At 43.8% G+C, this 12,967-nt stretch overlaps 1 protein-coding gene across 1 annotated transcript in view; it reads left to right on the top strand.

Annotated features, from left to right (window-relative positions):
* BRINP1 (BMP/retinoic acid inducible neural specific 1) overlaps positions 1 to 12,967 on the top strand; it is a 145,629-nt gene that overhangs the window by 92,572 nt on the left and 40,090 nt on the right. Inside the window, exons 4-5 of the mRNA XM_081151561.1 lie at positions 5,156 to 5,325; positions 8,125 to 8,230. Coding sequence (XP_081007687.1) covers positions 5,156 to 5,325; positions 8,125 to 8,230 — 276 coding nt within the window. The remainder of the gene's footprint in view (positions 1 to 5,155; positions 5,326 to 8,124; positions 8,231 to 12,967) is intronic.

Raw genomic sequence — 12,967 nt, 5'->3', positions numbered from 1 at the left:
ATTCCACATATGAGTGAGATCATGTGGTACTTGTCTTTCTCTGACTGGCTTATTTTGCTTAGCATAATACTCTCCAGTTCCCTCCATGCTGTCCCAAAGGATAAGTGATTCTTCTTTTTATAGCTGCATAGTATTCCATGGTGTAAATGTCCCACAGCTTTTTTATCCACTCATGTACTGATGTGCACTTGAGAAGAATGCATATTCTGCAGCTTTGGGGTGGAATGTTCTGTAAATGTCAATTAAATCCATCTGATCTAGTGTGTCATTTAGGGTCAGTGTTTCCTTGTTGATATTTTGTCTGGAAGACCTATCCAGTGAAATCAGTAGGGTGTTAAAGTTTGGGCATGAGCCTCTTTGGCTTCTTCTTGCTTGGAACTCTCTGTGCCTCCCTTAAAGTCCTCTAAAAGTTTTCTTAATAAATTTAGGTGCTCCTATATTGGCTACATATATGTTTATCAGGGTTATATCCTCTTGTTGGATCAATCCCTTTAGTATTATATAATGACCTTTCTTGTCTCTCCTTGGGGTCTTCATTTTGAAATCTATTTTGTCTGATATGAGTATTGCTACCCCCAGCTTTTCTTTTCATTTCCATTTGCATGGAAAAATTTTTTCCATCCCTTCACTCTCATCCTGCTTGAGTCTTTTGTTTTGAGGTGGGTCTCTTGTAGACAGCATATATTTGGGTCATGTTTTTTATCCATTCAGCCACCCTATGTCTTTTTATTGGAGTATTTAATCTATTTACGGTGAAGGTTATTATTGATAGATACTTATCTATTGCCATTTTAATTCTTTATGTCTATGTTTCTCTTTCTCTCTATTTCTACTTCTAATTATAGCAGTTCCTTTAACATTTCCTGCACTGCTGGTTTGGTGATGATAAACTCACTTAGCCTTTTTTTTTTTTTTTTGTCTGGGAAGCTCTTTATTTCACCATCTATTTTGAATGATAGCCTTGCTGGACAGAATAGTCTTGGTTTCAGATCCTTGTTTTGCGTTACCCTGAATACTTCATGTCATTCCCTTTTGGCCTGTATAGTTTCTGATGAGAAGTCAGCTGACAGCCTTATGGGAGCTCCTTTGTAGGTAACAGATTGCTTTTCTCTAGCTCCCTTTAAGATTCTCTCTTTGTCTTAAATTCTTGGCATTTTAATTATGATGTGTCTGAGTGTGGCCTCTTTGGGTTCTTCTTGGAACTCTGTGCCTCCTGAACTTGTGTGACTTTTTCCTTGACCAGGTTAGGGAAGTTTTCTGCCATTATTTCTTCAAACAGGTTCTCTAACCCTTTGCTTACTTTTGATCTCTTCTGGCACTTCTATGATGCAAAGATTGTTATGTTTCATGTTGCCTCACAGCTCCCTTAAACTGCCCTCCTGTTTTTTGTTTTTTCTTTTTGGGTCTCTGATCGAGTGACTTTTTCTACCCTGTCTTCTAATTTGCTGATCCAGTCCTCAGCTTCCTCTAATCTGCTGTTTATTCCTTCCAATGTATTCTTTATTTCTGCTATTTCATTCTTCATTTCCTTCATAGTTTTCATATCTTTTTTCATGCTGTTGATCATCCTTACATCAGTATTCTGAACTCTGTATCTGATAGATTGCTTATCTCCATTTCATTTAGTTCTTTTTCTGGAGACTTCTCTTTTTCTTTCATTTGGGGCTTGTTTTTTTGTCTCCCCATATTGGCTGCCTGTTTGGGTTTCTATGTATTAGGTAGGTCTGCCAGGACTCTGTCTTTTTGAAAGGTCTCTGGTGCAGGCCAATGTCAGATGCTGTTTGTGACTGATCTTGTGTGCCCTGCTTGGAGCTATCAACAACCCTCAGCTTGAGGTCTCCTCTGCTGGGGCTGGGTGTGTTTGGACAGGAACAAGATGCACACCAAAGCCTGTTTTTCCAAGGCCAGGGTCCAGAGGCAGATCAGGCAAAGACTCAAAGCACTCTGAGGTCTGCCTCTGCCTGCGGGCTAATTAATCTGATTCTCTTAATGAGCCTCAGGCTATAGAAACTCCACAGGGTGGGGCAGCTGGTTGTTATCAGTCTCCTAAGGAGCCTCAGGCTGTAGAAATTCCTCTGGGTAAGTAAGGCAAGAGGTTTTCCAGCAGGATAGGTTAATTGCTTACCCCCCACCCCCCAGGCAAAAGCAGCCAATTGTCTGCCTGAGAAAGATGTCCTGTGCAGTCTGGGGTAATGACTAGGCACAGGAATCCAGAGGGGTCCCTTCTGATCTCAATCGCCAGAGCCCACAACCCCAGATTCTCCCCACACAGCTCCAGTCCACTCTGCCTTCCCTCTGCTGGAGCCCAAGGTGAGTGGCTGCACAGGAAACTTTGTGCATTGGCTCTTTAAGAGGGTGCCTGCATTTCCAGCCATCTCTCCCTGGCAGACAGAAACCCTGCTGCTTTTCACAGCCAGTTCTTATGTGGGCACCTTTCTCAGTTCTGGTGCTCTTGGCTGGGAAGCCCAGCGTGGGGTTTAGGCCCCAGAGTCCTCAGTGGGAACCCCCACAGCTGAGATCTCCCTCCCGACCTTTAGCTGCTGTCTGTGGGAGCCCAGCCAGCCCTCTCACGCCTCCGCACTTCCAACCAGTTTCTATATGGTCTCCACTTGTCCTTCTTGGTTATGAGGGTGCTCTCCAGCTCGTCTTCAGTTGCAGTTGATTATTGAGGATGGTTTTTCTATGTTTCAGTTGTAATTCCAGTTCGGTCCTGGGAGACTGTCCGTGTAGCTTCCACTCAGTCCACCAGTCCACCGCCATCTTCAATCTCCTCACCTGATTTTTGAAATAATCCCCCTAAGTCTCTGTTTCCCTAGACCAGTGTTGTCCAGTGGGAATAAAACATGAGTCACAGTGAGTCACACATGTCGTTTTAAATTTGGTCACAACCATGTTTTTAAAAGTGGAAATAAAAAGGAGAGAATCAATTTAAAAATAAACTTCACTTTATATAACATGTCATCCAAAATAGTATCCTTTCTACATGTAATCAATAGAATAAACTATTAAATAGATATTTAACTTTTTTTACATTTTGGTCTGCCATGTAGCTTACAGCTACAGTGCATCTGAAATTGGGCTGGCCACTTTTCAGTGCTCACTAGTTACACTTGGCCGGTGGCTCCTGTTTTGGACAGCAAGCGTGTGGTCACTCAGTGACTTAAGAATTGGGACAAGGTCTTATTCATTTGTCTCCCCAGTGCCTGCCAAAGTGCTCAGCACACAGAAAATGGCCAGTGCATGCCAAGCTATACTGAATGGACAAGCTAGAGAAGGAGAGAGGGGAGATGAATGCATCTCTCTTAGGGTGAGTGTAGGTCAGGGAAAGCTTGAAGGAAGGTGATGCCTGAGCAGGTTCTGAAGAGGAGGGTAGTAAGAGGAGGTAACGTGTGAACTGGGCCCAGGAAGCTGGACGGGATGTCAACAATCCAGACACAACCGCATTCCATGCAGAAAAAAAGAGGCTGAGGAGAGGAAAGCTTGGGAGGAAAATTGGTAAGAATAAATCATGGAGGCAGCGGGAATGGCCTGGGTAGGACATGTGGAGAGACAGCATTGCAAAAGCAGACAGAAGGCTGCCCGTGGAGAACGCTGGCAATGGAACTGTGTTCTAGAGGCAGTCACGGAGGGATCTGAGGCAGAGGAGTTAACCTGTGGGTCAGGACTGTGCCCACTGCCCGAGATAACCACTGTCCTTCTGAAAGTAAATTGTTTTTTCTCTTCAACTGAAAAACCTGCCAGCATTCTGAAGAAATTTCAGTTATCTTAGATATTGGGCTTTTGTCCTCAGAAAGTATTGATAGTGTTTATTCTCTGATTATCCTATCCTATCATACAATTGAATAGTTGACAGAGATCAAATAATGGTGGTTAACCCTTTCCTTGTGCTCACTGTGGGCCTGGCAAGAGTCAGGTACTTCATGTAATTAACTAATTTAATCTGTATGAGGTACGTGCAGTTTGTATCCCTGATTTTACACCTGGAGAAACTGAAGGGTAGAGAGGTTCACGTGTTCATGCAGCTGCTTCAAGTCTAGGCACTGCTTTTACTACTACTCCAGATGGTTTTTTAAAAACATTTTTAAATCAATAAAAATGTCTGTATTGATATTAGAGAGAGGAAAGGAGAGGGAGAGAGAGACAATCTTAAGAGAAAAGTAGCACCTACTCGGTGGAGTTATTAAGAAGAATAAATTAATTAATACATGTAAAGTCCCTGTATCAGAGACCAGTGTGTTGTAGTGATCAAAAATCGTCTGGAGAGCCTGGCCAGTGTGGCTCAGCAGTTGAGCATCATCGACCTAGGATCCAGGAGATCGTAGTTCGATCCCCAGTAGGAGACGTGCAGGAGGCAGCCAGTCGATGACTCTATGTATGCATCTATCTATCTATCCATCCATCATCTATCTATCTATCTATCTATCTATCTATCTATCTATCTATCTATCTATCATCTATCTATCTATCTATCTATCATCTATCTATCTATATCATCTATCTATCCATCCATCCATCCATCCATCCATCCATCCATCCATCTATCATCCATCCATCATCTATCTCTTTAGCCATCCATCCATCCATCCATCCATCCATCTATCATCCATCCATCATCTATCTCTTTAGCCATCCATCTATCCATCCGTCCATCCATCCATCTATCATCCATCCATCCATCCATCCATCCATCATCTGTCTAGAGAGGGGTAGCAGAAGGAGAGAGAAAGGAACAGAGGGAGAGGAGAGGGGAGAGATGAGAAGAGGAAAAGGAGGCGCTGGGAGATGAGGGAGAAACAGAGGAAAGGGAGGAAGGAATGGGAAGGGACCACCTATGGCAAATTCAACAATTCACAGGAGAGACTGAACCTCAGAAAGAGGAGGGCAGTCATGAGATGATGCTGGCGAGAAGTACAGAATGGATTAGTAGGGGTTGGACTTGATGACTAAGAGTTTTCCCATGACCCTTGTCTTAATGGAGCTTGGCTCTTATGACTATTTATCTCTCTTTCATTGTGCTCTTGATTTTCACAGGCAGGAGGAAGTTTGGGCAAAATCAGTGGGAGGTGTGAGGGTGTTTTCAGCCTCCACGCTCTGGAGCTGCCCCTCCCACCTCAAAGGTGGACAGGCTGTCTGAGCTTCTTTCCACTCCATGCAGGGGAAGAGGCCTTGACCATGTACATGGACAAAAGTCGCCTGGACAGGAAGTCAGGGAACGCCACGCAGAGTGTGGAAGCTCTGCACCAGCTTGCATCGTCCTACTTTGTCGACCGTGACGGCACCATGAGGAGGCTCCATGAGATCCAGATATCCACTGGAGCAATCAAGGTACAGCTGGAGGGTGGATTGGGGTGGCAGGTTCTGAAGACAACAGCACTGCAACCTGGGTACTCTGAGTGTTGATGGGCACATACGGTCCCTGGCTTCATCCCCATGGACCTAACAGCAGCCCCTTGCCAACCATCCTGACTGGTGTTGTCAAGAGCATGAGCGTTGTCGTTAGGGTGGCCATCATACTGATTCACTGGGGCAGCCCCGGCAATGGCCACAGCGTAATTAGCAACAATCCTCTCATTCACTCTTAAAGTTCTCCAGGGTGATTGAGTTTCAGGCTTTCTTCCCAAGAGAAGAAACTGAGGCAACAATGGGTAAATGATTTTTTGAAGGTCACAGAAGTCAGAGTACTGAATTACAGTAATTTGTAAACTTTTTTTTGTTAATCCCCACCCTAGGATATTTTTTCCATTGATTTTTAGAGAGAGTGGAAGGGAGGGAGGGTTGGGGGCAGATAGAGAGAGAAACATCGATGCGAGAGAGACACATTGATTGTTTGCTTCCCGCAAGCGCCCCTTCAGGGGCCAGGGGTGGAACCTGCAACCCAGGTACAAACCCGACACCCTTGGATGCACAGGCCTACGCTCTGACCACTGAGCCACACTGGCCAGAGCTACAGTAATTGTTTTAAACCCCTATGTTTTTTATTTCTCACCTGTATATTACAGATGGCAAAGCTGTGATCCAGGGTTAAAGACGTTTGCTCAGGGTTTCGCAGATAGAGAGTACCTTAAAGGGGTCTAGAACTAGTCTCTAGACCAGGGGTCCGTGACTACTTTCTGTAAGGGGCCAGATAAGAAATATTGAGAGGTTTGCAGGTCATATGGTCTCTGTTGCCACAACTCAATTCTGCTGCTATCAAACAAAATTCAGCCATAGATAATATGTTAACAAATGGGTGTGCCTATGATCCAATAAAACTTTATTTATAAAAATAGCCAGTCTGTCTTGCTTATCTCCATGATGCTCATCTGCACCAGCACTAGCCAACAGACCTTTCCAAAGTGATGGAAATGTTCTGTGTCTGTGCTGGACAAGACCATAGCCACCAGTCACTTGGAGTCATGGAGCCCTTGAAATGTGGCTGCTAAGGAACTAAATTTGTAAGTTTATTTCATTTTAATTAATTTTAATTTTAATAGCCACACTAAATAGAGCAGCTGTAGATTTTTAATTCAGTGCCTTATATCACAGGAACTTAAAAAAAAGAGATCCCATTTTAAAGGCAATAAATTCTGAGATTACCATTTTATAAAGAAAATAAGGGAGGGCATTTTTTATATAGTTGATTAGTTTTTTTGAGAATTTCAATGCAGATATTTTGCATTTTGCATCTCAATTTTTTTTAAACCCGATTATACCTGCCTTTTACTTCTCAATCTTCAGTGTAATTTTTTATTTTTTTCCTGAATAAAATGCAGACCTAGTCTTATTTAAAGACTTTCAAAGATATCCGTAGGGAAAACATGTATGGGCGTGGGGTGGGGAGCAGTGTAGGGGAGACTCTGGCAAAAGAGTCAGAATTGACTAGAGCAGGAGAAAAATGCTGGAGGGAGCGAGTTACTGAGGAGGGGGGAGGTAGGAAGGAGATAAATAAATCAGTTTAACAAACAAAGAGCCATTTATCTGGGAAGAATCGCCTGTATTGGGGGGATTATGTTGTTAGGGAACTCGGCACAGAGAGACGGATCTTTATGAAGCAGTCAGCGTGGAAGTGAAGCAGAGGCCTGGTTTTTATTATCACCAAATGCTTCTCTGCCCACTGGACGGGGCGGGATTGAGCTATCGGAGCCCTGTCACAAGATAATCTTCTTTTGTGCATCCTAAGCGTAGCCGGCCTCCTTCTGAGACATTTCTCAGCGAAATCGAGCAGAGGCCACTCCACAAGCCCTTCTTACTGGAGCACTGTCTTCTCCACTCAGTCTAGGACTTTTCTTTATCTTGACATTTCCTGACACTCCCTCAACACCCCGCTTGCTAGGAGGGGCCGTCTCCCTGCCAGCTTGGTGGAAGATGCCTGGCTGACCCGGTGGGGACTCTTTGCCCATGGTTTCTTTTCCCTGGGTGTCTCTAGCAAAGTCAATTGGTCGTTTTGACTCTCCCTCAATAACAACTGTGTTCTAATAACTATGTTATTATTCAGTTTGAAAAAAGAATACTTTTTTTTGTTAATTTTCACCCAAGGATATTTTTTCCATTGATTTTTTAGAGAGAGTAGAAGGGAGGGAGGGAGGGGGGCAGAGAGGAGGAGGGGGGGAGAGAGAGAGACATTGATGTGAGAGAGACATCAATTGGTCGCCTCCTTCACGTGCCCCGATCAGCATGTGCTAGGCACTTACGCCCATCACGCCTAATCTCGCAGCCTTCCCAGAAAGGATTTACCAGCTTCAGGTTAGAAAAGCTAAGTGACTTTCTTAGGTCACAGAGCAAACAAGGGGAGCAGCCAGGATTTAACACCGATTCTCCTGATTCTAAAAGCCATGCTTTTGAAATGTGCTATCCTGGACTGCTTTCACTTATTAGTTCATGTAATTCTCAAAGCGACTGTGGAGTACCGCCGAGAGAGCCTGGGCATTCTGGCTCTGGCCTGTCTACTTGATTGGCCTGCCATCTTGTCATCTGCTTGGTGACAGCCAGGCTTGGTCCTTGGCACAGGCAAGGGGCTCAGGAAGCAGCCGTTGGCTCAGGCAGGACTTTCTCTGCCAGCTTTGCTCTGCTGGGGGCTGACTTCGCAGGGTTTGTCCCATACAAGGGCGTCCCTCTCACATCTGTCACCCTTGATGTCCACTCCAGGTCACAGAGACGCGCACTGGGCCTCTGGGCTGTAACAGCTATGACAATCTGGACTCTGTGAGTTCTGTCCTTCTGCAAAGCACCGAGAGCAAACTTCACCTTCAAGGTAGGTGCCCGTGGCAGTGGTGGGACCAGAGGGTGGAAGGGGAGGCAGCCTGGGGGAGGCAGGATGAAAGACAGAGAAACCAGTGAAAACTAAGGCAGTTATGATATAAAGTCCTTTTCAAAATTTTAACACCAACAGGACATTAAATTTGTGGTTATTAATTAGTTTTCAGATACCAGGTATGGAAATGCGAGCTTTATCTGATTATTTTGATGAAAATGTCTGAGCAGTGTTATTTATAGATGCTCCAGATCTAACATATATTAAAGTTTCATATGATATCATCTGAATTTCCTACATGATGGTGTTTTCAGTGTATTTTGGCAGGTGTTATTTGAATCCCAGGAGATATAGGGCAATTTATGGAATTTCTGGTTCTGTGTAATCTTTTTCCTTATTTTTAACCATTTGTGGCCTTCAGAATATTCATACACACATACACACATGTGTTTATGTATGTGTATGTGCTTGTAGCAGAGCTGACAAATGCAAATACTCGAGGCTTCCTAGGGTGTAGAGAGACAGATGCACTTAGGCACTGTAGTGAGAATGTAACAATCACAAGGGCTAATTGGTTGCTATATATAAATATTTGTATTCATTTAATGTCTATTATACATCAGGTCTATGTTAGGTGCTCCATATATACTCATGACCTTAGAATAATATACCATTTACAATATTAATATTATCCTTATTAATTCATCAAAAAGTGGGGAAGAGATTGTAGGGGAAACTGACAAGGCTTTAAGTACAGATGGTGCTGCTTTAAAAAGCATAATTTATAATAACAGAAAAACAACGTAAAGATCTCAATTTTCCACATGAGGAAACTAAGCGAATATAATGTAGCATCCATACAACATAATATCAGGCAGTTACTAAAACGTTGTTTATAAAGAATTTCCCGGTGTATGTGACAGTGATCTGATATCATGTTTATTTAAAAATGGGCGGGTTCTGATTAAACGTAGGGCATCACAACGTCAAGGAAGAAGGTAAAACAGCATTGCAAGGAAATATGCCGTGACGTTAGAAGAGCTTACCTCTGGATGGTTAGGTTATAGACGATCTATTTTGGGCTTCCAGTTCCTTTTCTAACTGTTCTACGGTGATCATGTATTAACTTTATAGTCAGAAAATGAAATGACATGCTTTAAGTTGGAGCAGACTAAAAATGCGACCTCCTAGAAAGGTATGTGATAAAGGTGAGTCTGAATGTCAGTGGGAGGAAAGTCGGGCTGAGATTGTCAAGTGGAGCTAAGCAGAGCTCAGTATGACTTTTATATTCCGGTTCCTTGGCAACATTTTGAGTCACGCACCTGTTAGAGAAGATGGTTGGAAAGAGGTTTGGGGAGGGCTTGGAAGTGTCACTGGGGAGCAGTGAATGAAGATTCTCAGGGAAAGCGAGGCCAAGAAAGTGGTTTAGTGTTAAAACAAAACACACCCTCAAAGACGTGAAGAATAAGCCTTTGTTAGAGAAAAGAGTAGACAGATGGATCTGGTGATGCCTAATAAGAAAGTCAGAACCGCCTTGGGTGTGCCAGTGATGTTCCTGTGATACCTACAGCGACCTTCAAGTCCCAGCAGGCTTTGAACCCAGGAGGTTTGGCTTCAGTCTGCATTGATCACCCTGCTGTGCGCGTTAGAGGCGGAGAGACCTATGAGTTATCATTGGAATAAATTTAGGGAGAATTCATGGGATGTTACTAGAAATTTAATAATATCATAGGGACATTCTGAGGCTGACTTAACATGAAGCTAATGAAACTTGAGGTCCAGGATTCCCTCACCTCTAAATCCTCATATTTTCTCATTCTAAATATCCATGTTCATACCTTATTTTGAATTACATTTCTCAGTCAGCAACTGAAGTATAAGTCTCAGTCCCCCAAAACCCAGGTCTGCCATCGCTTACATTATTAAAAGTATAGTATCCAGAAAAGAAGATGATAGCTTTGTCCTATTCTGAATTGGTTAGAGCACACCTGGAGGACTGGATTCAAGTCTGCACATCACACCTCAGGAGGGACATTAAAAAACCACAGTGCACCCGAAGGAGGATGTCTTATGACAGATAGCTGAAGAAGGGTGACTTGTCTTGCAGAAAAGATAGCCAGATTTATTAACATGGATAAAACAGGCTAAACGTGATCTACTTACAGGAGACTGCAAGGACCCCAGCTCTGACCTGAGATTATATAGATCTCAGTTTAAACTCAGTGTAAAATAGGCCTTCTAATGCACAGTCACACCAGACCTAGAGTGGCCTGCTGAGTATGTAGTGACTCTGAGGTATACGTAAATGACATTGGTAGGCATGTTATAGAGATTATTGAATCATCATTCCATTGGGTTGGGTGATTGAAGTAAGTGTTCTTTAAGACCTTCGCAATGCTGATTCTAGGGTTTTATGAAGACTTTTCTTGAAACTGGCCATGTGCCGAATTTAATGGTAGACAGTGAGTGTAGGAGCTCAAATCAGTTCATTTCACTTCACTATATATGGGGGGGAGTAGGTTTTACAGTGGTCAGCACGGGAAACACAGAGTTTATTCTTGTATCATTACTTATTAATTATTGTATTATTTTCCATATGAACAACTGTAAACCTGCTTTTACTCCTCCCTGTATATATTTTTCAAGAAACCATATTGGCATTGAACTTGGCACAGGGATACAGGAGAAAACAAGACACATTTTCTACCCCAAGGAAGTATATGCTCTATCAGAGAAGATGGACTTAAACAATAATAGGCATAATGCATTTTAATGGAGAAAAATATATGAGGGTTTTATGGTTCTAGTTTGTATGGGGAGTGAACTTACTAGGGAGTCAGGGAAGCTTTCTTGCGGGAAAAAAGGGTGCATAGGATGAGACCTGAAGTGTGAATACGAGGGCAGGGCCATGGATATGGAAGCAGGCAGAAGAGTTTATGAAGGGGCATTCGAGGAACTGAAAACGTCTTAAGAGATTAAAGCTGAGACATCAATGGTGAGAGAGACAAAGGGATCCTCTCCGTCCTGAAGGCCTCCACAGTGCATGACTGAGTTGAACGTTAATTTGAGAGTACTGGGCACCACGGGAGGGTTTTTACCAAGGAAAGTAGTGTGAAGAGATTGATGCGATGGAAGACCACTCTGGCTCTTGTGTGGTCGGTTAATTGGAGAAGGGCAGGTTACAGGTTGGTGACCAGTTGGAGTCTACTACAGCACTTACGATGAGAAGTCACAGATTTAGACATGGAGGTAGACGTTGGGATGGAGGAAAAGAGGCCAATTTTAGAGTTACTTTGAAGGCATCATGACCAGGATTCAGTAAAAAGACCGTGAAGAATTCAGATAATTGAGTGAATAGAGTGTGGGGATGAGATAGGGAAGATGGACAGGAAATACGTATGATTCAAGGTGGTGTATAATAGAGGTAATGAAAGTAATGCATACTATTATGGAGACCCCGAAAAGGGAGTAATTCACTCTGTCTGTCTAGATGGAGGAATCATAGGGAACAGTGGTATCTGAGGGAAAATAATCTTCTGGTGCCGAAGGGACAAGGGAAAAGCTGCTAAAATATGAGACAGAAGACTATCTCATGACTTTTCAGTAGTCTGGTATTTATCGGCAGGGCATGGAAAGCACTAAGCACGAGAGAAAGGCTGATAAATTGGACTCCGTTGAAATTAAGAAATTCTGTCCATCAGAAGCAGCTATTCATAGAAGGAAAACGCAAGCTGCCGCGTGGAAGGGAGTGTCTGCCATGTGTGTATCTGACAGAGGACTCTGCGCAAAACACGCAAATAACTCCCAGAGCCAATAAGAAAGAGACAGACAACCCAGTAAGACAGGAAAGGGGGGAAAGATATGAACAGGCACCTCGCAAACGAGAATATCAAAGTGGCAAATAAACATTGGGGAAGGTAAACTTTCCCAGTCCTCAGATCATGTAAATTGAAACCACAGTTCAGTATCGTAAGGCGGCGATCAGCTGGCCCAAGTGAGGAACACTGACAAGATCAAGGGGGGACTGTGAGGCGCCCCGGGGCCTACACGCGTTGCCTGGGGGAGGGACAGGGAAAAGTGAGCGCAGCTACTTTGGAAAACTCTTTTGCAGTAGTTACTGAAAACGCAGTGTGCCCTCGCCATCTGACCCAGCAATTACAACTCCCGGGAAGTGCCCATCGGAGAAATGTTACCTACTGTCCCCAAAAGGCATGGATGCTCATAGCGGCTGTCTTCAAAATTCCCAATGGGAGTAGCCCCAAATGCCCATCAGCAAGAAAACGGGTAAATAAGTTGTCAGACATTCACATGATGGGCTACAACAGGGAAATGAGAACAGAATAAATACCCTTTCATGCAACGACGTGGAGGAACCTCGTGGAGATCGCGCGCAGTAGGGCTCCGTTCCCACGCAGGTCAAACCAGTAAAAACGGAGGCGTCGTTTCAGAGTCCGGAGAGCGTTACCCTTTGGGGAGGATGAGTGGGGCAGTGACTGATGGGAGACCACGGATGTTTCTGGAAGTATTGGTAATGTTCTGTTTCTTGATCTGGGTGGCGGCACACGGTGTGTTTACTTTGTGGAAATGCAGAGCTGTACACGCGTGATGTATATGCGCACGTTTCTGTGTGTGTAATACGCAGCTAGTAAACATTTATTTATTAATGCGCTCCACCTTGACATCCTCTGGAAAGAGAAAACCGAGTACAGCAGGGAGGTGGTCCAGCCCAGGAGGAGC

The sequence above is a fragment of the Miniopterus schreibersii genome, assembly GCF_964146895.1.
Source record: "Miniopterus schreibersii genome assembly, chromosome: 11".
In the NCBI taxonomy this organism is placed as follows: domain Eukaryota; kingdom Metazoa; phylum Chordata; class Mammalia; order Chiroptera; family Miniopteridae; genus Miniopterus; species Miniopterus schreibersii.
The sequence above is the reverse complement of the archived record's forward strand: the minus strand, read 5'-3'. Positions and strand labels throughout refer to the sequence as shown.